Here is a 27,360-nt window from a genome sequence, read left to right on the forward strand (position 1 = left end):
GACTTTTAAGTTAAAAAAATCTAAACAACCTCTTTTTTATCCGCATCATTTCAAGATTGAACAAGAAATTACTCTACATATTGTAAGAAAATAAAAATCCAAAGACTAGACGTCAGTCGTCGTGTTGTGTCGTCGTACTATGTCATTTCACTGTTATGTATTATACGGCTTTGTGGTCAAGTCAACTCAGCTGTTTTAATTTCTTTTGTTTTTTATTTTGTGGTGGTTGGCGATTTTTTGTCGAATTGGTTGTTCTTGCTTGCATTGATCTGATTTTAATACTACCTGCTTAGGAATTATCAAAAGATCCATGAGCTTTTTAAAAGGAAAATAATGGAGGGACTAACACAAAATGAGAAGATCATTTGGTCTTGCTGGGAAGATAAATCACCCAGAGATGTGGTTCGAGAGGCGGCAGCGAAGGGTACTCACATCAATTTGGCCATAAAATATTTGATGGCGATTAATTCATGGCCTGAAGTTACTGCAAGGGAGTGGTTTTTAGCTGAGGTAAAATTAATTTTCTTGGAAAATATGTAATTACTTAGCCAAGTCATTCTATATTTTATGTGAAAAACTATTTATTCCGCCCATTCTAAGTTGACTAACTTACTAGTTAGTGTGACTAGTGTGTGTAACTTACTATGGTTACTACCACAGTTTATGGTACCTATATAACCATCTTCTGCTTTCTATATTGGTCTAGGAGCAAAAGAAACAAATATAATGTGTGTTATTACAGTTAGTAACTAACTCACTAATATTAAATCACAATTACACCAATAAGTAGTACAGTTAAATGGCATTTGAGTTAACTTTTAGCAACTTAGCTTTGGGCTTTACAGTAAGTAGACACCATAAAAGATATAGATTGATAGGTAATGTAGGTATTCATGTAACATATTATGTGCAATATGTAAGTAAGTAATAAAACAGTGAATCTATACATTCTTCATTTTCAGGTAAAAGCATGGACAGTTCAGTTATTAATGAGAAAACAAATCTTCAAAGTGCTTCATGTTCTCGGCAAAGTTCAAATTAATCCCGAAGATCATTTGATGACTTTGGCAGAGGCATCTCCGCAGATTGAATATAGAGATTTTATTGTTGAAAACATTGAAAAGATATCTAAGAACATTGCAGCAGAAAACCTAGATAGATGGAACACATTTAAAAAATATTGGAACCTGTTGAGGTTTCTGGAGAAATCTTTTGAGGTTGATGGAACATTCAAACAGAACAAGGTGTTTGGGGCTGGGAAAGATAGAATTATTGTTAATGAGAGTGAAATTAAGGCTTTGACCATTGAAAATATTGAAAAATATCCAGAGCAATGGAAACGAAAAATAGCTACAACTCTCTTTTTTGATTCTTTTGGTAAGTTTTTTAAAATCAAATATTTGATTATTAATTCATTCCCTTATAAAATAGAAGTTATAAACTTTATGAAAAAACATTGATATCAAGAAATTAAAATCTCAATTTGAAGTTATTGTCTACATGTATTTATATTGGTGTATCGTTTTAGAATTTTCACTGTTGGAGTTCTCTTCACCTCAGGAAGTTTGGAATCATTTACTGGAACAAAACAAAGCAATGATTCTAGTCCGTTGGATTAACATTCAAACATCAGAAGTGGTGCGCGATTTGAATGCACGTTACAACTTTTTTAATAATGAAGGGTTCGTGAAGAAATTCCTGAATGTTGATACCAAAGGTTTTAACAACCAGGTCCTGGAAAAGTTAGACAACATCTTCAGGAATTGGCCCATATCCAATGAAATGATAGAGAGTGTAGCAAAAAGTAACTGTTTTCCTTATACTAAAATGTGCATCTATGATACCTTGTGCTCATATGGTATAGTCAATGAAGATGAGCGTAATAACCTGTATCAGATCATATCCAGGCTGACTAGGACTCAGAACTTGAGACTAATTGACGATATATTTTCCGAATCATGCGCAACAGTCACAAAACAACAGTTTTATGTAGAATTGGCAAAATACTGTGTTAAAAATAAACTGTATAAAGTTTTAACAATGTGTGTTGAAGGTCACATTCTTAACACTGATTTATCGGAGGTGGAAAAAAGTGCAAAGGAATGTATTGAATTGTGGCTCTTATTTAAAAGTATAGAACAGACTTCAGATCGACAAAGCCATGTTGTACCAGTGTACAAGACCTGTGAACAAATAGCTTATGATGATATTGACAACTACATTTGTTCCAATCCACATTTAGTGCTGGGAATGATTTTGCTAGAAGACAATGCTAAAGTATTTGATATTTTCTCTGAGGAAGAGTTTTTGAATTTTAAAGATTTTAAATTGCCCAATAAAGGGTATAAAGACAAGCTTCCTCATTTGTATAATGTTTATAAAAAGTATAGTGATCCAAAACAAAAATATGACACAAGAGATGTAAATGTGTACCAGTTGCTTTCAGGGTATAGAGGTCTCGATGTATCAAAGATATTTGAATTTCAGTTGATAAATCAGAATACTAAAAGTCTTTTATCAGAAAAACCTGATAGACGAAGTCTAGGTAGTTTATTGGCTAGTGAGGTGGATGTTAACGCAGCCATCATAAAAGTCTTTCCTCAGAGAAGCATGGATATGCCAGATTTTGCTAATGAGAAGCTCATGAAGAGATATGGTTATGTAGCCAAATTGAGCCATGCTTACTACTTGAAGCAATATCGCCCTTGCAACGCAAGCCAGGCGTTCGTAGCACAACAATATTTGACTTATAATCGTCTTCAGGACAAGAGTATAAAAAGCGCATGTTGCGAAGCGCACGCGCTTGCTCTGCAGAACTGGTCCGACCCTGCGATGACGGCGTGCGCCATTTCATTCGTAGCGATGATTGGCTGCAACCCGACAAGGTGCAGGGTTCACATGTCCGCGGCCAAAATGATGAAGGACCACTTGTGTGGTCAGGGCACATCAGATGATGAGGCCCATAAGATTGTCAACGAATACATGTCTAAACTGATTCAAAGCAACGATGATGCCGCAAAAGAGATATTACATAATCTTGAAGAGATTACCATGTATAAGCTCCAGGAAAAGCATATAACGGATGCTAAAGTTGACATGGCTGCAGTGCTGTATGAATCTCAGACAATGGTTAAGTTCGCAATATTGCATGATTTGCCGCTTCCAGAGTTGTTGTTAAGGGAATTTATTCGAACGAACTCATGGTTTAATTTTCTATTATTCGGCGATGTCTTCCGATACCCTTTGCAACAGATGTTGCAGTTGTCCCAGGAGTTTGAAAATAAAGCATATGCGGAACACTTGAAGTATATCATGCTGCACCGTAACTCCGATGAGGGATCTGATAAGGATTACAAGACTACATCCAGTAATGGGCAAAGAAGGATATCGCGGTTGAATTCTTCAGAAACCGTAAGTTTTACAAATTATATATTATAACTTTCAGTAAGTTATGTATATATTTTTTTGTTTACTTTTGTTTCCTTATATTGTTTTTGTCTATATCCAGAGCCCATGCCACAGTTCCCACAGCAGCTCAGTGTCGTTCGAGTTCCCGTCGAGCGCGCACGTGGGCCGCGAGCTGTGGGAGGTGGCGGCGGCGTGCCACGGGCCCGAAGACCCCCCGGCCGCCCTGCTGCGGGCCGCCGACCTGTATAGGGAGCCCTTACTCGTCCTTATTGCCAGTTGTTATGAGGTAATCCAAGCTTCTTGATTGTGTTCATTCTGTTTGTCCTAATGTTATCAAGTAATCAAAGTAAATTTAGCACTATAAGCCAGACTGGTAACCAAAAACGTGCACATACAACATGACAATTATTATTCAATAGTTTCATGATACAGCCTAACGCAGTGGACGTGCTGTGGCTGCACTACGTGCTGTGTTCGCTGGACGCGGCGCGTGCCCAGGCGGCGCTGCGGCGTGAGCTGGCGCAGCAGCTGCCGCCCGCGCAGCAGTTCCAGCGCGTCGCCGAGCTCTGCCTCGCTGATGGATACGTCAGCACGCTGCACGAGTCTACTACAGTTTTCATGCCGGTCAGTGACATTTTTGTAGTTCTATCTCAAAATAAATCTTTTAAATTTGAATTTAAAAGGGTTCTGCCTTATTATCTTTGTTATTTATGTGTCTCTCGTCTCTCGGTCTCACGTCCTAAAAGCCGGAGTTCGCGTAAGAACTAAACATTTGATGAAGACTTAGCTGTGATTTTACGACCATCCTGCCTAACGTCCACACTCTTTGGGAATGAAGAACGTATGTCTTTATCCGTAATGAGACGTATTTTGTACGGTTCCTTTCGTTTTTATTATATTTAAGAACTAAAATTATTACCATTTGACGAAGAAAAAAGAAAACAGGTGCGCCGTTCTACTATTGAAGGCGATGTCATTGTAATAATTAATACTTACCTCAATCAAACAAATCACATTTGTTAGAATTATACAATATGGCAATATTTAGAAAATTATACATTAAGTTTCTTTATTACAGGAAAGTCCACTCACACTCCTCACATCATTCTTGCTTCGTTGCATTCGCCAAAGGAATTTCGACCCTGAGACCGTGAAGATACTGACGAATTTCGTCCAGCACTGCCAGCGAAAGTACAGTGTTGACACTTCGGGCGTGGCGTGGCAGTTGTCTAAGGAGGCATTGCAAAGAGTAGCTGTTTCTCTTGTGAAGATAGCCTTAACTCAGGGTTTTGATAGCGCCTTCCATCAGAGGGAGTTCCTGAGGTGTCTGTCTCAGGCTGAATTTGGGAAAGGATTTCTTGGTAAGCTTATATCTTACTACAATTTCCTCATATAGTTAGTAAACACTTTCATGCGACGTGGAGGAGGTAAAATGATCTGATTGAGCTCGACGCTCTACGGCTGAGGAAAAAAAGAGACAGAGAGATTTTGAAGTTAAACACATTTATACAAAACAAAATTGTTATTAAAATATTTACCACATATTCGTCTTCTGTTTCAGTACCGACACCAAACTTCATAACTCTCCATGAGATACTACAAATATCAATGGAGACATCCATTGTGGTCAACGTAGCTAAGTTGCTACAGGACGACGTCGAACAATATTTATCTGAATGCATCGAAACTTACACGGCCAATCGAAATTACGAAGTGGCTCTTAAAATAGCCAAACTTGCAAACCTCTCCGTCAATAATATTCTCAAAGCTGAGTGGTCTTATAAATACGAAATGATGCTCATAAACGAAGACATCACAGTCAAAGACAAAGATTTTACTCTTTTCATCACTCAGTGCAGTGAATCTTTCAAAAAAGCAGCTGTAACTTTCAACGATGCTACGGAATATCTTATATGTCACGCGGAGCGTATCACAGATCCCGTGCAAAAATTCTACACTTACAGAATTATCATGAGTTGGTTCGAGGAGAATCTCGAATACGGATGTAGACGGGAAGAAATCGAGCATCGAATGTGGGACGCCTATTTTCAAAGCGAACCGCATAACGATGTGTTTCTTAATAGCTACAGAAGCACGTTGCATTTCGTACTGAACGGGCAGAAAGATGCGACTTTGTCGAGGAAAATTGGACAAATAAATGTCGATAAACCTTTTTCTTTGACGTTAAGAGAGATAGAGATCGAATCTGATGTTGTTAGTATCGAAAATGTTGTTACTTTGGACGATCCTGACGCCATTGATAGTTGGCGGAAAGTAATGTATCAATTATTGGAGCTGAGGTTATTAGTTGATGCTTTTCGGCTATCGGCGTTGTTCCGGACGCCACCTGAATATAGGTACAGGCCTCCAGCGTGCCCAGTGCAGATAATGCGAACATGTCTGAAGTTAGCCGAAGGCACCTGCACACCGTACGAACTGCCTCAAGAATTGAGGCTGGTTATTTCTTCGCCAGTGCTACAGAATAAACTATCAGGTAATTTGGCATTCATATTGCAATATTTAAACATACTTTTCCGAATGAAATAATTAAACCCGTTTTTGCAAATATATGTTTGTGTATTTGTTACTCCATCATGTAAAATCTAGATTTTCACACAGTATGAAAAATAGTAAGACCTCATACGTCCTCGAACGCTATGATTTTTGGCGTCTAACATAAGCACGGTATGCATTCACCGGCACGAACTTCACTAGTATCGTAATGAACATAATGTTTTCTGTGTTCAGCGTCTGACACATCGGACACGAGCTTCGAGGAGCTGGTGGTGATCCAAGAGAAGCAACACGGCGCGCACGCGGCGGCGCTGTGCGCGCGCGAGGAGGCCGACCGCCTGGCCGCGCTCGACGCGCTCGCCGTGCGCTGCGCGCTGCCTCTCGCCAAACAGGTGTGGCTTTATATAATAGTAGATTAGTAGCCAAGGGCTGTAAGGCACCCGAGCTAACTACTCTGCTTTTCGTCTAGATTGTGAGGTAAGTAGAAAAAAACCGGCTTTGCAAGAATAAAACGTTTTATTACCTAGTTAAAATTTATAAGTTTTCTATTCCCGCCTTTTTTAATTAAAAAGAACCAAGTAAATAACTTTAATTTTTTTTTCAAGAACGAGACTGAGCTTCGCCATTCGATACATATTTAAAATTGATGACTATTAGAATACAAAGACAAGGCTGAATAGCGAAGCGACCTCTTTGATCGTGATCCTTTTGGTTTAAAAAAAAATTATTTACCACCCTAGGGCTTTTCTAGCTAAATTATTACCCTAGAACGCTTATTGGTCACTTACAAGCCCCATTTGGAAGGAAAATAATAAGATAATAATAACAAATAATAAGGACCTACTTACCGAATATAAGAGATGTAATTTTTTTGACGTCAATAAGTGATGTATATCATCCTAAATTGAATAAAGAATTTTGAATTTGAATTTGTAAAATATAGAAATACCTTGATTGAGAAGGTAGAAGGAAGATAGAGAAGGAAGATAGAGATAGAGGTATTAGGAAGATAGAGAAGAGAGAATCGTACCTTAATTTGATTTTGCAGCATGCACGTTCTTCATTTTATAACAATGTTTAGTTCATCAAGTGTTTAATTTCACTCACAGATAGCCAGCTACTTCCGTATAGCGCTGCAGATAGGTTGGGACTACACGTCAGTGCTGAAGTACCAGAACCGCTCGGTGGACTTCATCAACCTCGTGAGCGGCCGCGCGAGGATGTCACTCGCCAACCTCGTCTTCAGGACCTTTAATATACCTTCTAAACAGGTATGTTGCAGATAGCCAGCCACATAGCGCTGCAGATAGGCTTGGACTACACCTCGATGCTAAAGTAACAGAACTGTTTAGAAACCTGTATTTTGAATAGAAAACGAATTATAGTTTTATTCTTAACACCTCCCAAAAATAGATACTTCGAATCCGAATTATTGTATATGATTTCTATTATTTTTAAATAATACATATTTTCAGTCATTTACCACCACTGGGCTCTGGCCTCCCTTGAATTAGGGTAATAATGACCAAGTATTTTTTTTATCAGATCGCGGAATACCTCTGCCGCGAAATGGTAGCGGCGATAATATCGCCCCACCTCGTGAAAACTTCCACATTCAGACAAAAGGAGCACTTCCAATACACGCTGTGGGGTTACACGCTCAGTTCCGACATCGAAATGTTCCTGAACATGCGCCCAGACGCCTGCAGCCATATCGGCAGACTTATCTTAGACCATCTGATGGCATTTCAGAAGATATACAAAGCTACAAACCCGGTGCTACCAGAGAATGTGTACGATGATAATCAACTTGATGTAGAAGCTTTGATAGATGAGGAATACCAGAATGTTGAAGGAGACGAAGTGGAGTCAGTTTTGACGGAAGAAGGGACGTTGATGTCGGCTGAGACAGAGTCTGTTTTCTCTGTTTCCACTGTGTACACGACTGGCATGAGAATGTCCAGGGAATCGAGGAGGAATCTCTTTGATATGATCTCGAGGGGGAACGTCCATATTAGATATGAAGTGAAGTCAAATATAAGGAAGATAACGAAAGGTGCTAAGCTGTCAGCGAAGCAGGTACGTAATTTAAATCACTCTTGTTGGCGTATTTTTGCTTTACACATATAATAGCTGTGCTTAGCGACTTCGCTCCTATAATACTTGGAAGATTCAGGGTGGTCTATAAACTTTTTCATGAACGTCGATTAATACAGATTGTCCGTAATTTCCCCTGTTTACTCCTCTTTCGCAGACATTCTAATAAGATTTGTATTTCGAAGTACATAAGATGTTTGTTAAATTCTTTGGTTATTCAGCGTTTGTTTATCATTACAACATATTTATAATGCTTATGTATTGAATCGATACTCACTAGAATTCTGCTAATAGATTATAGATTGTATGGTTTGACAAATGAAAATATTATTATTACAACGGTTCGGTTCGTTCGTATAAAACCAATTTCATTTTGTATATAAGGTGAACATAATCTGCATCGAGCTTCTAGTGCTTGCGCACGAGTGTTTCTCCAGCGCGTGCGACACGGAGGGCGTGGCCGTGGCGCTGCGCTCTGCGCAGGCGCTCACAGCGCGGCTGCTGGGCGCGCGCTCGTGGCGGCTCATGGTGCGGCTGCTCACCGGCCTCGCCCGCTACACCGAGTGCGGCTATGTGTTCCAGGCAAATCATTTATAATACTAAACTAGAATGCTTACGAATAGGCATAGCCGTTTCTAAACTTGGGTCTAAAATTTGTAGATTTTTTTATGCGAAACGATAACGCTTTTTTACAAACATGCGGGAGAAACGGGAGAATATCGGTAACTAGTACGGAAATAGTAACGGGCGTAATATTGAATTGACTTCTAGTAATGGTCAGGAAATGCTGCAGAATATACATTAGCTCGAGTAAGTAATTGCGGTGCAAGCTGGTGTATTTTAAGACGCCAGAAACTATACCGTAACTGAATATGAGCGGGGAGGTGTGGGTCATCCATTGAAAATGGATTTCATTCAATGGATTGAATTCAATGGGAGTCAGGATGTGACAGTTTTGTTCACTAGTACTTATTATTATAATGTGTTATAATAAAACATTTGAACTATATTATATAAAAAAAACTAACACAACATGGCGAGATGCGATTATTTTAGAAACACTCCTAGTATTTCTAAAATAATTGCTGTTATCTAACCAATGATTACCATCTTACAGGCACTACGCGACAACCATCAATTCGAGTTTCTGCTCGGCCAGTTCGACTACATGCTCGGTCAGCAACCCGACAAAATAGCGGAGTTCAAACAAGGGCTACTAGACTTCCTCAAAACACACTGCCCAGGCGACACAGACTCCTACATAATGGTCGCACTCCACTTCAACATGTACGCCGAAGCGGCTAATGTCAAAAGGAAACAGGCTACAGATCTGATTGAAGATTTAGAGAAAATGTCGCTGGACGCAGCTAAAAGAACGTCTAAGAAACCGTTCCAGCCGCCCGCCTGGCTGCAAATACACGACAATGTGCCGACGAGGTCGCTGTTGGAAACTGCGTTAAATCACTGCACGGACGCTGCTGAGTTGTACTTGCAGGTAATATTTACTTGCATTTAATTAATTTCGATAGTTATTATTTTTTTGTGATATTTACAAATAGTTACAATTTTTTCGCTCACCAGTTGGTACCACTGGTCGCATAAGCTCATAATACCATGGGTGACATTTAAAATAACACGCACATGCGAACAACAAAAACGTTTAAATTTCAACCTTCTATTACACATTGTAGGTGTAACATATATACTTAATTACAATAATTAAGTACATATGTATATAATCATTAATTCGATTCGACCTCCTTGAACATAAGTTCAAGCCAGACTTTACTGCACTCGAAGTCCCAGGTTCGATCTCCGGTCAGATTAATATAAAAAAAATATATTTTTCAAATTGACTTGGTTCTGGGTCTTTGACTTCGAGTTAGCATTTTAATTTGTAGCTAACTCGATTTGTGTGATTTGTGTTTATATATTTTTGATGTTATCTCAGGCCGGATGCACTGGCTTCGCGGGCGAGATGGCGGCGCTGGCGCAGCAGATAGCCCTGCAGATGTCTCTACTGAACGCCTCGCCAACCAGACTCATCCTAAACAGGACCACGGAACAACTTTATAAACTTGTCAGCGAATATTTGAGGTAATTATTTTTGGGGTTATATCTGCTATGTAGGCCACACTGATAATAGAAGATTTAATTTCAAGGGATGCAAATAACTTTAGCTCCGATTGAAATACATTATTGTGATAAGCAAGACCTGATCGTACGCCCAGGAAGACGTACAGATGGAAGCAGATCTTGGGTGTACACCCAACAGCGAACTCCTCAACAGTTTACTGCACGGACTGTTTTTTGTCACTCTTAGAATGGAAGTAATATCTCTCGGACTTCAAAAATGTCATAATTGTGAAAATCTTGTTGCGTCTCATCTGCAGTTTCATGGAAGGGCTGGTGCTGCTATCGGGCCGTTGCGCGTCGTCGTGGCGGGAGCTGGCGTACCGGCGCGCGCTCGGCAACGACCAGGCCTTCCTCCGCGACATGGCCGCTTACAGACCTGATGTGGCCCACAGCTTCCTCGCCAGGTAGTTTGTAGCTTCTATTAATATGGCGTTCTACGAGATAAGATACCTTATGGGAAAAGTCGCTTAAGACGTTAGAAAAGTTGTACATTTTTATTATGGATGCGCGCGTATAATATATCGTAAGCGACTGCTGATATGATACCACTCGTGGAACATCACAAATATGATTTAATTAAAAGGTTTCTTTAGAAATTTTCAAGTAGTCGATTACCTCACGATGTTTTCCTTCAATGGAAGCAAGGTGGTCTATGAAGGATGAGTCAAATTGTTATACAAACTCACGTGGCACAAGTATGATTCAAACCTGGGACCTTTCGCTTCACAGCCGGGCATCTCTGAAGTCTGATTTCTGAATAAATTTGACTTTGGTAGTCTCTCTCGTCTGAGAATTTTCCCGAGCCAGTTTTACTATACAGTACGGAAAAATATTCACAATTGAAATTATTAAAGTAGAATTGCATAATGTATTGCGTGTAAATATCTTTCCAGGTACAAAATGGAGAAAAACAAAACGGCCGTATCTCAAACCGCCATGACAGAACTGAAAAACCTTTGTAGATGATATATACCTATGTACTTCAGGTAAGAAAGGCATTTTCATAAAGATCTCTAATCGCATATAATGCTCGTTATTTTCGTTCCAAAGTATAGATTATAATAATTATAAGGTTTAAAGAAATTATTGTTTTGAAAAATTTATTATATTATGTAATCTATAATAATCTAAAATATATATAAATTTAGTACTAATATAACTGTTATTAACTCAAAAAGTGACTAAAGCAATTTTTATTTAATGTTTCGCTGTGATATTTTTATTGACTGATGAATTTATTTATGTATTTTTATATTCAGCTTAAGGAAATAAAATAATTTTGTAATCTTATTTTTATTTTATTTCTAGTAGAGAACAAAGTAAAAAAATCTCCATAGAAAATGGAAATAAAAAAACCATCTATAATCCATATGGTTACATGTTAGATACCAGTTACAGTTACCCTGTAACTATCTAACATCTAAAACTATTTTAGTTTTATGACTTTTCGTGATTTGTGGGTTTGTTTGCATTTATAAATAAAACTTAATTTGCAATTCCACACATTTTAACTCTGTAGTCAAGAATAACGAGACGACACTAATACTAAAAAGATGAATATTATGGTCATGGAATTGTAGGTACTTCGTAGTACCTACTAATTCCATGATTATGGTATTTATTAAGTTTAGACAAGTCGTAGAACAAAAGAAAGAAGGTAGTGCGTTAGATACTAATAAATGAACGAGAAATAAACATGATTTCAATTTTGGAATATGAGATTTATTTAAATACAGCCCTTGACATTATATAATATTAAACTTACACATACAAATATAATTATACAAAAGATAAAAACACTTGGTGCTTACTTGTATCGACAACAATTCAGTCAACTTGGTTGATTCAACCATTACTCACAGTGTACGTGTTTTGGTTCCAAAACACATTTGTGACATTCCACGGGTAAGATACTAAGCTAAAGTCACGGAATTAGTATAGGTACTCTTATCTCTGAAACGTCACATTTATTTATATCGTGCTTTGACAAATCGGGACGCGATATCATTTCAAAGCGCCTATTTACTTCGCAATTTGACTAGCAATATTAATTAATGACTGACTGTAATTTGATGAAAGAAAAGGATGCAGATTTTCATATTATAGATTACACATATAGTCCTAACTACTTCTCTATCATATATATTTGCACCCCTTTCTGGCACGACAGATTGCAAAGTGATCAGGCGCTTTTATACCAAATCTGAAATCTTTTCACCATATTTGTACCACTGCAAGGGCATACTATACACCTCTTACTCTTTACTATACATTTTCATTGCACACAACTTAGAAAGGCACGTACACTACGAGAAATTTCACTTTTTAACACATATAAAATCACGATCTAATTTTGTTGGCGATCATAATATGAAGGTTTAAACCCTATGTTAGTAAATTATGGCACTTCTATAATATAAATTTTAATTCACTTATAAAAATGTCGTTAAGTAAATAAAACTGGAGTAGAAGACGATCCGATCCAAAGAAAAAAATCCAATAGGTTGTTATTACAATAAAATAAAAAACAGGTCGACATGAGATTCAATAACATCACACAAGTAAATAAAAATATCTAGCCGGGTCCGGAGCGCCAATTTTCTAAAACAAGTTAAGAAAACCGCCCGTCCGCTGCGCCTATTGTTATGTTTGTATACTTAGTCCATAAACTAACTGCTTCGCAGCATGGACAGTATGCTGCGAAGCAGTTAGTAAATAATATACCACGTAAATGTTAATAATAGTTTGAACAATTGATACATTGGATTGGATAGGCAACTGGTGTATGCCTGACATAAACAACGATTTACCTAATTAAATCTAAGTAATACGATCACAAAATATAAGGAATATTTTTTTATGTCAAACACATCACTTTAGACGTCAGACCAGTGCGTTTTCGATTGGAAGCATAAATACAACCTCCGACATGACACCGTTGGAGCCGTGCGGTTCCCCAGGCGCAACATCTTCCTTTTGTGGCGGTCGAGCATAATTACCTCGCCCCCGCTACAAGTCTATCACAGGATTGGCACGATGTTCTTCTAGAGCTGTCTTGATGGCGTGGTGCACATTCTCAGGCATGTGGTCGAACAGCATCCTCGGCATCACCATTATGTCACGGAACTCCTCGGGCGATGCCCATGTCATTCTGTACTTGGGTTCCGACTTCCTGTTAAAACATTATCGTATAGAAGTATCTTCATTTTTTAAGTTTTAACACCTACATATTTTTATTTTGTTTTTAAAAAACTTACCCTGTTGATTTATTTTTAGTTATGTGCAATATTCGACCAGCATTGTACAATCGATCGGATTCCTGCGGACAATTACATACATAAAGCATCTTGACTACACAACTTATATACAAATACACGAAAATACATAAATAGATCTCTCGCTGTCATCTGAGCCTGCTCCCGGTTTCAAAGCCCGTGCACACTGAATTTCTATGAAAGGTATAAATATACGTACCGGGAACGCACGAGGCATGACAGGTGAGTCAAGCAGCATAGCTTCCAGGTTGTCCGGAGACTTCCAGGCGGAGTCCAGGTCGGAGTCGGGAATGTGTCTGAACAGGTACCCTAGTCCCTTAAGCAGTATCTGATACTGTAAGTAAAATAAATAAAACGTCGAGACGTTAATTTTTAAGTGAAATTTAAATTTTTGATATTGATTTAGCCACGGATCCCAGGCAACTTTAGTAGTAAGTAGTGCAGGTGGTCGCTATGTCGAGTAAAATGCACAAATCAAGAGAACGAGTTTTTCGCATTAAGACAAAACTTGATCCACTCGGGTTACCACACCACATCAAGTTAAATCATGCCACAACACACTTTCCTCTAATATTAAGATTTCACGTGTAAATTACATTTTGTACTTAGTTGATAATATTTTTTTCATTAGTGGCGATTTTTAGTAGATGCCTAAAAGGGTAAAAAAAACACTTAGTTCTCTAACCTTAGGCAGCCTCGTAGCGTTGAGCGCTTGTACCAGCTTGTCCCGGAAGCTCTCCACGCTGAGGATGCTCAGTCTCATCACTACATCATCACCTACCCCCACCATCATCACGAAGCTCTCCGTGTACTTGCACGCTTCGCGGCTTAATAGACCCGCTGCGAATTAAAAAAATATCTTAGGTACGACGTATCAGCAATGTGCGGTGCCATATCTTCACAAATACTTATCAGCAACATCCTTCCACATTACAGAAATTCATCCGCAACACGTTTTGTCGAATCAATCAACTCATCTTTTTAATACTATAAAAAAATTACAAAATTCACTTACATGGGGCTGAAAACGCAAAGACTTTGACATTTGGAAAATGTGGCTTTAATCTGATTCCCAATAAAATGGAAATCGCGGCTCCGAGACTGTGACCTGGAAAAAATCATAAGTTTATTTATTAGGGAATTGGATAGATGTTTACTTCGGCTTAAAGAATACAACAATAAAGAATACTTAAAAATGGAATAATTAATTATCGTATCTAATTCTGTGATGGCAACACTAACCATTTTTATTAACCTAATTTATTTTATTATGTTGCAATTTAATGATAAAAATGATAGATAGATAGATAGATAGATAGATAAGATAGATAGATAGATAAATCATTTATTTGTTCAACTGTATCACACATACATTATACAAAACAGAAAAGGGTACATAAAAACTCACTAAGCTAACTTATATCTAAAAGTACATGCAAATGTGTGCCACAGAAGCACAAATAGGCTACAGCTCAGCACATGTTACTCTAATGGAGCAACGCTGATTTTCAGCCGTCGCCATTGAGCGATGACGCGACCATGCGCAAATTAACATACAGATTTGATAAAATAAAAAATTAAAAATAGAAATTAATGTCAAAATGGGAATAAAATGCAAATTACATAAATAATATCATTAAATATATTAATTGGAAAATAAAAAAAAGCAGTGGTAACGCAAATGGCAATTTGTGACTACTTTTTACGGGAGGGCGCTTTATGCACGCGACAAGTAAAGCGGTGGTGGGAAGAATCAAGAATTTGTTTTTCTAATAAATGTGATTTTAATTTTAATTTAAAAGTAAATTTAGACTGTATGCATCTCATCGGTGGTGGAATATTATTCCAACACTTTGTTGCCGCGTACCTAAAACTCCCCGCAAATGCTGAAGTCCTGTGTGCTGGCATAGAAAGAACAGGGCGTGCCAATCTAGCACGACGCCGAGACATGAATATTAATTTGTCATAGAGATACTCAGGTTTGTTGAACTTCAAAATGCCGAAAAGTAAACTAGCGAGATGCAACTGTCTACGAGCTTCCATATTGAGTGCAGACGCTTTGTTTAAATAGGGTGTAATATGATTTCGCGGAGGGACATTGTAAATAAACCGTATACATGCGTTCTGCACTCTTTGGAGTAGACGTTTTGCTTTCTCCGTAAGACGTGGACCATATACGAGGTCACCATAGTTAAGCCTGGAGAGCACCAGCGACTCGCAGACAATCTCCCGCGACCTAACCGACAGCTGATCGCGTATTTTGTAAAGAATACTGAGACGATAGAAACAATTCTTAGCCAAGCCCAACAAATGTTTCCCAAATTTCAGCTCACCATCAATAATTAAACCCAAGTTTCTAGCCTCCTCTACTCTTTCAAGAGACTGACCATCAATAGACACGGCGGGACACGCATTCACAATCTGAGATATTTGCCATTTACTACCAAGTATCATAAATTTAGACTTCTCCGGATTCAGAACAAGTGCATTACGATTAGACCAATCTGAAATGCTAGCTAGATCCTCATTCATCTGATTGACTGTCTGTGATATATTGTTAGAAGGAGTGCTAATATACAATTGGACATCGTCAGCGTAAAAATGAAACTTACAACTTTTTATTGCTGAGGGTAGATCAGCGCAGTAAATAATAAAAAGTAAAGGTCCCAATATCGACCCTTGTGGTACCCCACGCTCCAAAGATTTAGAGTCAGAGTCCACGGCAGTACCATCACTTTTTTTAATTTGCACATATTGATGACGAGCGGTAAGATAGCTCTCGAACCATGCAAGTGAGCCAGAATCACACCCATAATAAGAAAGTTTGGCAAGTAAAAGAGAGATGCTCAAACAGTCAAATGCGCGCGAATAGTCCAGTAGTGAGAGGATCGTTCCGCGACCTCTGTCTCTCTCGCCTATGATATTATCCACTACATCAATCAGTGCTGTTATAGTTCCGCGGCCCTGTCGAAACCCGGACTGCAGTGTAGGAAGAATATCATTATTTTCGACGTAGTGTGTAAGTTGAGATGAAACTGCTTTCTCCAAGATTTTCGAAAGAAATGGTAATATGCTGATCGCTCTGAGGTCCTTAAAATCGGAAGGGATATTGATTTTAGGCAAAGGAGTCACAATAGCTTCCTTCCAGCATCTCGGCACAACTCCTGTGGTTAATGATTGATTAATGATCACTGTTATGACATCCAACGTACAAGGAAGAGTCAAGAGTATCATATCTCTACTAATTCTGTCACTACCGGTAGAGTTTGATTTAATAGACAAAATATATTTAACAATATCAGAACTGCTTACGGGCTCCAAAGTAAAATTTGTGTCAGAGAATCTGTTGCTTTTAAAAAATGATATTTGCTCACGGACGTTATTATTGTTGCAGTGTGGAAGTCGTAGAAAGTGATCATTAATTTTGTTGGGATCATTCAAATTATCTGGAAGTACTCGGTCCCTGTCAAAGTTAGGCAAAACTTTACTTTTAAGATTTTTCCAAAAATGTTTACTGTCATTAATCTGAGTATTAACTAATTTATCTATATAGGCGCGTTTTTCACCGGCTATTGCCACCTCAACCATTTTTTTTAATTCTTTATAATATTGCCTATCATTTTCCAATTTAGTTTTATTAAATTTTTCGTGAGCTTTGTTACGTTCCTCCATCATATTTTTAATAATGTCAGTAATCCAAGGTAAAGAGCCGTCCCTAATGATAACTTTTTTTAAAGGAGCATGAGCATCAAACAATGTAGTGATCACATCATTAAATTTGTCTACCATCTGGTCAACTGTAGATAACTCCGTAACAACAGTCCAGTCAATTGAGTGAAGATCATCGTTGAACTCAGACATATTTATTATATTTAGTGGCCTGTGAGTAAAGTGTCTTGGCGGAACTTTGCTCTTCTTCAGTGATAATGAAACATTTATCATGGAATGCCCATATCGTCCTGTAATATTACTGACTGTGACGTCTTGAAAAGGAGCATTAGTACAGACCACATCAATTAGCTTAGCAGAATGAGAGGTAAAGTGAGTAGGCTCAGTGACCAATTGTTGAAGATTCATATATTCAAGGAACTCTTTGAATTTGACGCTCATACAATCAGTCACAAGCAAATCGATATTAATGTCACCCAAGAAAACAACAAGATCATAATTGGAGAACTGGTTAATAGAGTCAGTAAGGGAGTCAATGAATGCGTCCTCGTGTACCCACTGAGGCCTATAGGCCGTACCAACTACTAACTTGAGCCCACTCACTTTAGTAGAGAGCCAGAGCTGTTCAATGTGGTCATTTGGGCGTGGCAGATATCTTACGTGAATGTCTTTTTTAATGTAGAATCCGAGCCCTCCTCCGCGCAACCGCTGCATATGCGTTGGGCGTGCGACAGCGTGAAACCTATAGCCTGGCACAGCGGGCGCACGCTCAAGCTGCTGGTCGTTAAGCCAAGTCTCGTTGATCGCTACGATGTCAGCGCTGTGACGGTCCAATGCGACAAGGAAGTCGTCGTGACCGGTATTTAGTGAACCCGCATTAAATAGCCCCAATTTGAAATACTTGGTTTTATTAACCATAAAAGTAAAACATTATTAAAGATATGAAGTAAATAAATTTAGCATAAGGGTTGCACTTGATCATAGTTATCAACAAATATGTGAAAATGCGCCGACGTTCTTCGCTTAGTAAATAAAAAACAATATAGACATGACACCAAACAAAATAAAAATAGGTACATAAGACTGGAATAAAAGCATAAAATTGATAATCATATTTAAAATAATTATTGACAATGTTAACTGGAATTAACACTACCAGCGATATTATTATGGAAAACATTTTTTGATTAATAAACATTAGTAGTTTAATTAAATAAGCATGGTAACGGAGAAATACAAAATTATTATATTTAATAATGCAGTAGTACGAATTATAAAACGATTCATGTAAAATAAATTGAAATTTAGTATTTATGATGAGCACCGTGCATAAATGATTGTTATAAGATTTGGAAGCATTAAATGCATACTCAATGTGATGATACCTTAAAGCTATATGAAAGTCTGAGAAAAGACTATTCCAAAAATATTTAACATGCACTATAATTAACATATATTTAAACAAGAGAACCAAATACGAACGTGCATAATACAAGCAAAAATTGAACAACAATAAAACAGTATTAAAATGAAATAAAAAATACTTTAAAAAATACTTTAACTGACATATCTGTATATCTGCACTAAAGCGGTAATAAAGTAGACACCTGTATTGTACATTAAAATTTCTACTTATGCAAGAAGGGTACAATATACATTTACTGTTATGCACTTTTGACCAGACAAGAACCAACAGTATTATGCCCCAAAAATTTTTGTTAGATCCTGTTCACAGCGAATGCGATGACGCGGTGAGTCGGAGCCCGTATGCTGCCTTACAAATATTTTTCCGTCTTTTGTCCAGACATATCGCCAATTGTGAGATTTGCCCAGATCTCTTGCCCGCCTGAACAGTTGACGATTGGTTTTAGTTAACCTTTCATTAATATAAAAACGGCGATGCGGCATCGGGAGGCCTGTGCCCTCCGTAGTAGCGCCACGGCGCACAAAATGCATGTTAAAAGATCTATTATTTCATTAGCTTTTAGTTCCTCGACGTCTAACACCAGCTATACAGGCGGAGCGCCTGTGAAGCTGGTATTAGACGTCGATTTGTTGTGAGATTAATAAACAAGTAGGTACCTGTGACAACTAAGCCGAAGTTGGGATGCTCTTGGAAGGCCTTTTCTAGCAGTGGCATGATCCTCTGCATCGTCTTTGCGGCCCCCATCGCCATGCCTCTGTGGGCGCGGCTGCCGGGTGGCAAACCTGGAGAAAAGTTATAATATATTAAAAATATAAATAAAATATACTTATTTGTATGCAAAATTAGACAGGAGTACCTGTGTTAATAGCTCATGCTACTCATACATAAAGGTGTTAGCTCATATACATATAGCGATGAAAGTACTACTAGAAGAATACCTATCTTTTTTTCAGTTTCATTCATGGCTGTGATGCCTCGAGTTCCACGATAAAAATTTACTAAACTCTGCTGTCGTTTTCCGACCGCCTGCATGACGTACTCGCCTGCATCACGTAACTCACTTTAATAACGTTGTTGTTGTTAACAGCTGTTAAGATCCACATGCATATAGTATGGATATGGAGTAATCCTATTCTAGAGTACACACTGAGAGAATTTTAATACTGTAGGTGTGTAGGATACATATCCTGCTCATAAACACACATATATGGAGGATTTATGTATATATATGTATACAGCTAAAATGTCATCTACCTTCAACTTCAAACGGCTCGCAAGTCCCGGTTAGGTCCGTGAAGACATCGGGTACAGAAATAGTCCCTCTTATGATCACTACGATATTCTTCCGTTCGTGATCGGCTACGATGTAGAAAGGCACCTGAAGATATTTCATGACATATGTACACTGTACAGTCACATTTGGTTAAAGCGAGTGTTTTTATGTAGCTGCCTCTATATTATATACAGTGAACAGCTCACAAAGCTATCCAAAATCATTGCAGATTCGCCGCTATTGCCGTTTCATATAGAGTTGAGGTACATATATGCATAGTCGCTTGAGGTGCGGTAGACTGTACTGTACGTACACCTATCTAAAACTAAAACCTTGTGTAGTGTCAAAGTAATCAATTTTTTTAAATTGTTGACTTTACTACTTACCTACATAATTCATAGAGTTATCGGCGGAGTAATTTTTTTTATAATGCCAGGTTCAGTTAATTAGGCGGCACATAGGAAGCGGTATTGCCCAACAAACATTATTTATTACACCAATGTTTATTTTTGTTATTTTCCTATCAATATCACCTCATACATCAACAAATAGAAAAAAAAAACACCTACGCACGTCATTAAGAAGTGCTGTTTTTCTTTTTGTTTATCTTTGACGCACGTCAATGGTGAAAATAGTAATTATGGCGCTTTGTGCCCGTACACTGGCATGTATATAAATTTCATATCACATGTTTATAAATGTGTGTGCAAGTTAATTGTGCATACAGCACAACGTACTCAGCATCATCGGCACTTTAACCAATCTAAATTAATACCCTATACCGTGGTATAGAAAATCAAGCAAGGTAACTTATGCGGTCGACTGTACTCTTAACGTATAAATAACTTTTATTATTTATCTATTCGCCAGCTGGTCTCACTCAATTGTAACTTATGATACTATAAAATCTATTAGGAAGTAGATTCCGTACCTCAAACACTTTATTAGTGAAGGAAATATGTATGATGTCCTTATCGGCCACCTTGGAGACGTATTTGAGGCCAGCGTAGTTGCACATGCAACAGTTGTCGCCGGTCACGTCGGGTTCCATACGTCTGGAGAAAACATTAGCATATTTTATTGCATTTTATTGCACCTGTGCCCTTTATTGGCGAGTACTGAGTATCATTCGTTCGATAAAGGGTTTGCACAAGGGCAAAAGCGCGCGTTTAGAGTCTAATCCAAGAATTTTGCCATGGCAATGGCTCAGAATTACAGAACTTCTCTAATCTACGCATATTATTGTATTAGAATAATTCAATGTTCGAGTCTGAACGATCTAAATATGTTCGAACTAAATCTTGTTGTTAATATTATGTTATCCTTTTTTTGTTAAATGTGTTTGTTAACACCAAAAAAATCCGACTGTTTGATGTGTATAATAGGTATTACTTCTACTAAATTTAATAAATAATATTAATACCAATTCAATTCAAATTTTATAAAGGTATAAAAACAAACTTACTGACAAAAACATCGTATATAGGGCGCGATCAAACATAGTCCGCTGAAGAAATTTTTGAACAGCACATACATCCAGCCGTATGCGGCCGTAGACAGATTCATATAGTGAAAGGCATCTTTTAAGTTCATCCATCGAGGGCACCCTTCGAAGAACTTGAACACGTCTGTGCAATATCGGTTGTCATCAGTTTGGTTTCCCTCGTTGATTTTACACCACCGTTTTTGCCTTATTCTAAGAAGAATGCAGCCTGCTATAATATCAGACTGGACGAGATCCGACGATCTGAATAATGTCGCTAGAAGCCCTGAAACAAAATTGATATTTTTATCCTGAAACAATTCTGAAACCTACCTATAATATTTTTTCTGAATTATGGATGAGATCATACACGTGGTGTGTTGCACCAGTCAATTTTGAAGTTAACTTTAACCTGTGCAGAAAAACTGCAAAGGCGGCGCGCAGTTAAAAGTTTAACAAAGTTGACTGGTACAACTATTGGGTTTATGGATTACTAGCTTTTGCCCGCGGCCCCGCTCGCATGAATTTCTCTGAGAAAGCGGAACAGACATAATTTTCATACAAACTTTCACCCCCGTTATAGTAATTAATGGGTTGATTAAAAATATATATATGTATATGTCTAAGTATAATATGTCTAAACCTATGTTTGACGGAAGTCTTTAACTACTTTCGTGCTATTGGTGATACGGGTAAATTACGAAATAAATTAGACATTATGTAATGTCTGTCATTAATGTCCGTTAATGACAATTACTAACTTGCAATTTCTTGTATCGCTTCCTTGCTGTGCTCGTCACCCCTGAGTAATAGCAATGCCCACTTCAATCTCCAGGCGAATGTCTTGGTCAACTTGCGGTTGAACCAGGCTTGCTTCGAGGACGACAGCTCGTCATAGTTGACGGTGCCCAGTGGGTCGTACATCAAGTAGACGAGTAGGAGCATCAGGGCCAGACGTACCCAGTTCATTATCACTATACCTGCAAGGAAAGATCTCTTGAAATATGTACCTAACTATATACGTCTCGATCACATGTTGAATAAATGAGCGAGCAGGTTATCGGACGAGCTCGTGGAAACTTTATGCCACTTTCGGCAAAAAGTTGGCTATATTTTGGCGCATTCGACATACATTGTTGTTTCCACATTGCGGTAAATAAAAGCTGTCATACTAGTTACGCAATGTCAATTCACTGCGTCGGCATCTGTTTGAGTTCGGCGATAGTGTATAGACATTAGAAATTCACAGGCAATTTTCACGTTAAATTTAGTTATTTAGTATTTATCAGACAAAGCTACAAACTACTGGCTAGTTAGTCTATCCAAGTTACTCGGTACGTGTGATCATCAACGTAAAACTATTTTGCAGAGAAAGAATATGAATTAGCGTGCTGACATACATTGTCAAAATTTACATGTATTTGAATTTAGATAAACTATTATTTTATTGTCTGATATGCTTTTCTTAGATAACGACGTTTATTAGATAAATTCGTTTATCAGCTGCATGACAATATGCAGCTGATAAACGAATTTATCTAAGAAACGAATTTATCGTAGCCACATTCAAAACTTAGAAAGAGGTTATATTGTAAGCATATGAAAAAAAGAGTTTAACTCTAATCTAAGGTTATAAGTTAGTTTCCTATTTGCTTTATAAGGACGATATATTTCAACCATGTAAATAATTGTAAATGTAAATAATGAAGCAAAGAGATACGTACTAATATTTACTTACTATGGACAACTACACTCGCGTAATGGCTGGTCAACTGGCATGATATCATGTCAGAAAATATCCAAATAGTGCCGATAATATTCAGTAGCACTTCAGGTATGATAAGGAATAAACTGCAACAAATAATTCATAATTATATACTTTTTTATATATTTGATTGTTGTGACTAAACGTTCAGGATTAACATGGCTGCTTTTACTCAAGCGAAATTGGCCACTAATATAATATAAATAACTGTTTGCTTACCTACTTCCTAAGTATCTCAATAGATAACCGTTAGTGATTAGTAATTCAAATTGAGTAGAACAGATAAAGCCCTTTTTAAAACTTGTTAAAATTGAGTACCTAAGTACCAAATAAACGTGCGTAAAGAACGTAGAACATATCTTCCCAATGTTATTAAAATAACTCGCATTATGATCAATCAAAATTGTGATTAACAATAACTAATACACTAATTGGAATCTATTAGCGTGACTAATGTCTAGGCTGAAAATACATTAGTTTTCCATTTTTCAATTATACATACCTAGGTATTCATCAACATACATATAAGTACGTATCTGTTTTATAATAATTTTGCAATCAATATTTTAGCCGTCCCAACCATAACGCTTTAAAACTAAATATGCCTAGCCCCGAAAACAAAAAAAAGGAGACGATTTATGGTCATTTTTCTAACAATATTTGTGACTATTCGCGGAGCTGAGGCAGAAAAGCGGGGCAAGGCGGAGGTTCTGCCATGGACCAACCACATCTCGCCTCTTTAAGCACCTTTAATTGAAGCTGTGCACAAGTTGATGCACCGGGTGCCTCTCTATATTTGATCCGTAGTTTTATACTAATCCTAACTATGAATATAAAAATAGACTCACTTCCACAAAAGCAAAGGCACGACGTACTTCCTGGTGTCGGTGATGGTGCCTCTCCCCGACTGACTGGCCAGGGCAATCAGGGACAGTATATACACAGCCTGGAGCGCCAGGGTTCCGCACAGGAACAGCCTGGTTAGGAGCCCATTCCAATCGATTTCAGAAGGCGCGAAAATCCTGAACATCAATGGCCGAACATCATCTATATTTGTTGGCTTCACGCATAACCATGTCGCCGAATATTCTTCTTTTAATATGATGCACAGGAACGCCAACCTGGAGAAAAGATGTGCATTCATTTATTAATTATATTTAAGTACCCAGGATCCAATGAAAGGTTTTTGTATTTTTATAAGACCAATCTCGCTTAGTTATAAAGTTAAAGGTAAATAAGATTAATATAACTAGGGATATATATTATGATAATTAGGGGAGGATTAATATACATGTCGGAGATGCAAAAAGGAACACCAATATAATAATAACAGCTCCAGGATTAGAGCTCCAGGGAATTTCAAAGCCTACACCTACGCTTTAAATAATGAAGCACAGAACCTAAATTATTACAAAGTCATAAAAAAATAATTAATTTCATATTTTATTGCGTATAAAAATAAGTACAAACCAAAATATTCTGTATGGAATCTCGATGAGACTCGGAAACACTAAATCGTCTGTTGCAAACAGCCACTTGCGCCCTAGTATCCGTATCGCCGGCATTCTGTAACAATTAAAATTTATATTTCCCCACAATAATATTATGTTTGCACAATAATTTATTTTAGTCTTTTTTTTACAATCAACTAGTTACCTAGTTGATGGTTCTTACAGTATTATTTTCTTGGGTGCTTTTTCCATTTTAGATGCACAAGTATCTTGCTTTAACACAAGTCTGCTTTATGACTGACAGCCGGACCGATAGATAAATATTTTGATATACATGTGACTTTATGTGCTACAGCAGTAAGGTAAAACAAGCCAGTGAGTGTGTGTGTGTGTAGGTATGTCATGGTAAACATATTCAAATAGTGATAAATCTACTGATACTTTATACTTTACAGTTAATATGTACCGGTAAAGTTATGTTCATGAAAGACAATAGGTTATCTGTTTATAATGCCGTGTGAATAATCTCAAATAAGACTGAAGTCAACGACACATTTCAAACATAGCATTGTGTGTATGATACCCATGGTAGTAGGTACCTACGTACCTACTAACATTTTACTTCTACATCGAAAGTTAGAAACAAGATAGCGGCGAGTTTGCAATGAATTTGGTTAGGTTGATGAACTGTTGACTGTACGAGAAAAATTTTTTAATTTCAATATCTTCGAGAATACGTTCGTTTATTTAAATGGATAAATCGCGCGCTATTTAAATTGTCAATGAGCGCGCGATGGTAGACTTAAATTGGCGGTCCGATGTTATCACAATGCGGCTGTCAGAATTAATTATTTATAGGTACCTAGGCACATTATTATAATTATAAAGCTGGTATTGTAAAGGTGGCTCGCTTTTTACTTTCTAAGGAGATAAATGATAAGTGTACAATATAAATATGCACGTATTCGATAACCTAAAAGATATAAAAAAGGGTCGGGATACGATAAACGGGGTGCGCGCGAGCATTCTAGGTATATTTTATTTTTGAATCTGTGAAAAGTTATAGGCTCAGCAAATTATAGGTAGCAAATTATTAGGTAGGTACCTAGGTAGTGCGTTATATTAGAGATTTTTGTATTCTGAAGCGTTCGACTGTTCCATGCAAGCCACTAGCCAGAATCCGTTAGTCTGATTGAAAAAAAGAAAAAATGAATTTCAATTTGGAAATGTATAATAAAGTATGTTTGGGTTACCTACTTGGAAAATTTGTTTAAAATAGGTAAGTACATCTACGTCCTATTATTTTCATGGTCAGCGCTGTTCGGTCGGTGTGATTAACTTTTGTTAATATGGTTCTAGAAAAAAATATAAGTATAATTGTTTAGAAATATAAGCTAAATTTCTACCTAATAATATAGCGTCTCCTAAATAAAGTTACTAAATATGTAGGTAGGTACCCAATTAGTAATTACCAATAGAATGATTTAAATCAGCCTGGCACATATCTCCTTACATTTTACTTAAAATTTGCAATTAAACTCAATGCACCATACATACGTAATTAGGTAGGTACTTAAAAGTATGTTGTTAAAAAAACTATTTACCTTAAAAATTATGTCTAGATGTCAAAACCACAACAAACAAAAGATTGTACCTAATCAACAAATAAACAACTGGATAGTTTATCTAAATCACGACACATGCCCGAACGACATAGTAACTTGCACTTTTATCAATATCAAACGTAGGTAGTTATAAAATGATTCACTGCTCTCAACTCACAACTCCAAACGCAGACACAACATAACCTCAAATTATTTTGGTCCCGGATTCCCGATCGATCGGTCGCGCCGGTGATGATGTAATGCTAAACAAACGACATTGCTTATAAACTTTGGATTTTCAGCAATTAATCAATAGATAATTAACGTCGGTCGTTGTAATGTAAAATAATGATGAATATTGACCATGCAATTTTAATATGTAGTAGCACACAGTAAGCAGATGTTATCAATGTCTTATCGACGCTGATGCGACGTCTACCGTCGGCCCGGGGTACACGCAAACTGAGTGAACTACCAATGTATTTCAATGTATGCTGCCTGTTGTGACGTTGTGATGCAAGCCAAACGCAGTAAACTTTGCTTTTCTAACCTTGGGGACTGGCTCAGGGGCCTGGGTAGTATGAATAACTGAATAAACTTCTTGATTAGGCAAGTAAAACAGCAACGCAATTTTTATATTGTACTAGCTGCGCCCTGGAGATTCTCTCCCGTGAGAATTTCGAGATAAAAAGTACGCTATGTGTTATTCCAGGTTATGTTCTACTCGTGTACCAAATTTCATAACAATCCGTCCAGTAGATTTGACGTGAAAATGAAACAAATATTCACAATATACATGCTCTCACAAACTTTCGCATTAACATAAGAAGTACCTATAACATTATTAGGATAAAGGAAAAATACAATAAAACACAGCAGAGTACTTAAAATAAAGTTTAATATAAATTAACACAAACCCAACACAAGACATTGGATATGTCCTACTTCCTACTATATACTACATAGTGAAAGAGATTATAAAGCCCTAATTTAGGGTACAAGTGAAAAGAACCTCAGTCCTTCTAATACTTGAATATACAAAAAAAAGTACAAATTACACTCAACCCCTCAACTGTGTAATTTAAAAGTAAGTAGGTATTATAACATAGAATGGACCTCTTTTGTCTTAAATAAATATAGAAAACTGAATTATATTGAAATAGCTAAGTAGGTTAGGTGCGTAGTGCGTACCATATATTCATGATTCATTCCGTGCAAAAATAAATCGGTTCAAAGTTTACTACTTACAGACTCATTGT

General features: G+C 37.4%; 2 protein-coding genes across 10 annotated transcripts; one reads left to right on the top strand and one right to left on the bottom strand.

Moving 5' to 3' along the window:
- The first annotated feature begins 79 nt into the window (after positions 1-79).
- Positions 80-11,445, top strand: LOC128682796 (uncharacterized protein). The gene is made up of 15 exons (XM_053767656.2): positions 80-510; positions 963-1,377; positions 1,529-3,411; positions 3,509-3,694; positions 3,841-4,032; positions 4,487-4,769; positions 4,970-5,902; positions 6,157-6,314; positions 7,032-7,193; positions 7,468-8,001; positions 8,404-8,601; positions 9,137-9,514; positions 9,971-10,116; positions 10,413-10,559; positions 11,049-11,445. Exons 1-15 carry the CDS (start codon positions 334-336, stop codon positions 11,119-11,121), a joined length of 5,865 nt encoding a protein of 1,954 aa, XP_053623631.1. The 5' UTR covers positions 80-333; the 3' UTR covers positions 11,122-11,445.
- A 410-nt stretch (positions 11,446-11,855) lies between these two features.
- On the bottom strand, positions 11,856-26,571 carry LOC128682800 (diacylglycerol lipase-beta-like). Of its 9 annotated transcripts, none has more exons than XM_053767678.2 (15): positions 26,280-26,571; positions 25,755-25,852; positions 24,517-24,612; positions 23,895-24,167; positions 23,020-23,132; positions 22,043-22,261; positions 21,264-21,567; positions 20,730-20,853; positions 19,780-19,903; positions 19,182-19,307; positions 14,446-14,538; positions 14,116-14,270; positions 13,630-13,764; positions 13,413-13,474; positions 11,856-13,327 (listed from the first exon to the last, which is right to left on the bottom strand). In XM_053767678.2, the coding sequence occupies exons 2-15, from the start codon at positions 25,784-25,786 to the stop codon at positions 13,165-13,167; spliced, it is 2,019 nt and encodes a 672-aa protein (XP_053623653.1). In that variant the 5' UTR covers positions 25,787-25,852; positions 26,280-26,571; the 3' UTR covers positions 11,856-13,164. The 9 variants fall into 9 exon arrangements, with proteins under 9 accessions (XP_053623653.1, XP_053623644.1, XP_053623670.1 ...); XM_053767669.2 differs by having other exon boundaries at positions 26,102-26,571; XM_053767695.2 differs by lacking the exon at positions 25,755-25,852.
- Positions 26,572-27,360: the final 789 nt, after the last annotated feature.

Source organism: Plodia interpunctella, chromosome 3 (genome assembly GCF_027563975.2).
Source record: "Plodia interpunctella isolate USDA-ARS_2022_Savannah chromosome 3, ilPloInte3.2, whole genome shotgun sequence".
In the NCBI taxonomy this organism is placed as follows: Eukaryota; Metazoa; Arthropoda; class Insecta; order Lepidoptera; family Pyralidae; genus Plodia; species Plodia interpunctella.

Bases quoted from the DNA above. Each gene is read 5' to 3' on its own strand.
- LOC128682800 (XM_053767678.2), bottom strand. From the start codon at position 25,786: ATGTACTTACCTATTTTAAACAAATTTTCCAA. The intron at 24,613-25,754 runs GTAGGTAACCCA...TAATTGTTACAG, and splicing joins ATTTTAAACAAATTTTCCAA to AATGCCGGCGATACGGATAC. The intron at 14,271-14,445 runs GTAAGTGAATTT...TTTAATTCGCAG, and splicing joins CTTTGCGTTTTCAGCCCCAT to CGGGTCTATTAAGCCGCGAA.
- LOC128682796 (XM_053767656.2), top strand. From the start codon at position 334: ATGGAGGGACTAACACAAAATGAGAAGATCATTTGGTCTTGCTGGGAA. The intron at 1,378-1,528 runs GTAAGTTTTTTA...GTATCGTTTTAG, and splicing joins TCTCTTTTTTGATTCTTTTG to AATTTTCACTGTTGGAGTTC. The intron at 7,194-7,467 runs GTATGTTGCAGA...TTTTTTTATCAG, and splicing joins TTAATATACCTTCTAAACAG to ATCGCGGAATACCTCTGCCG.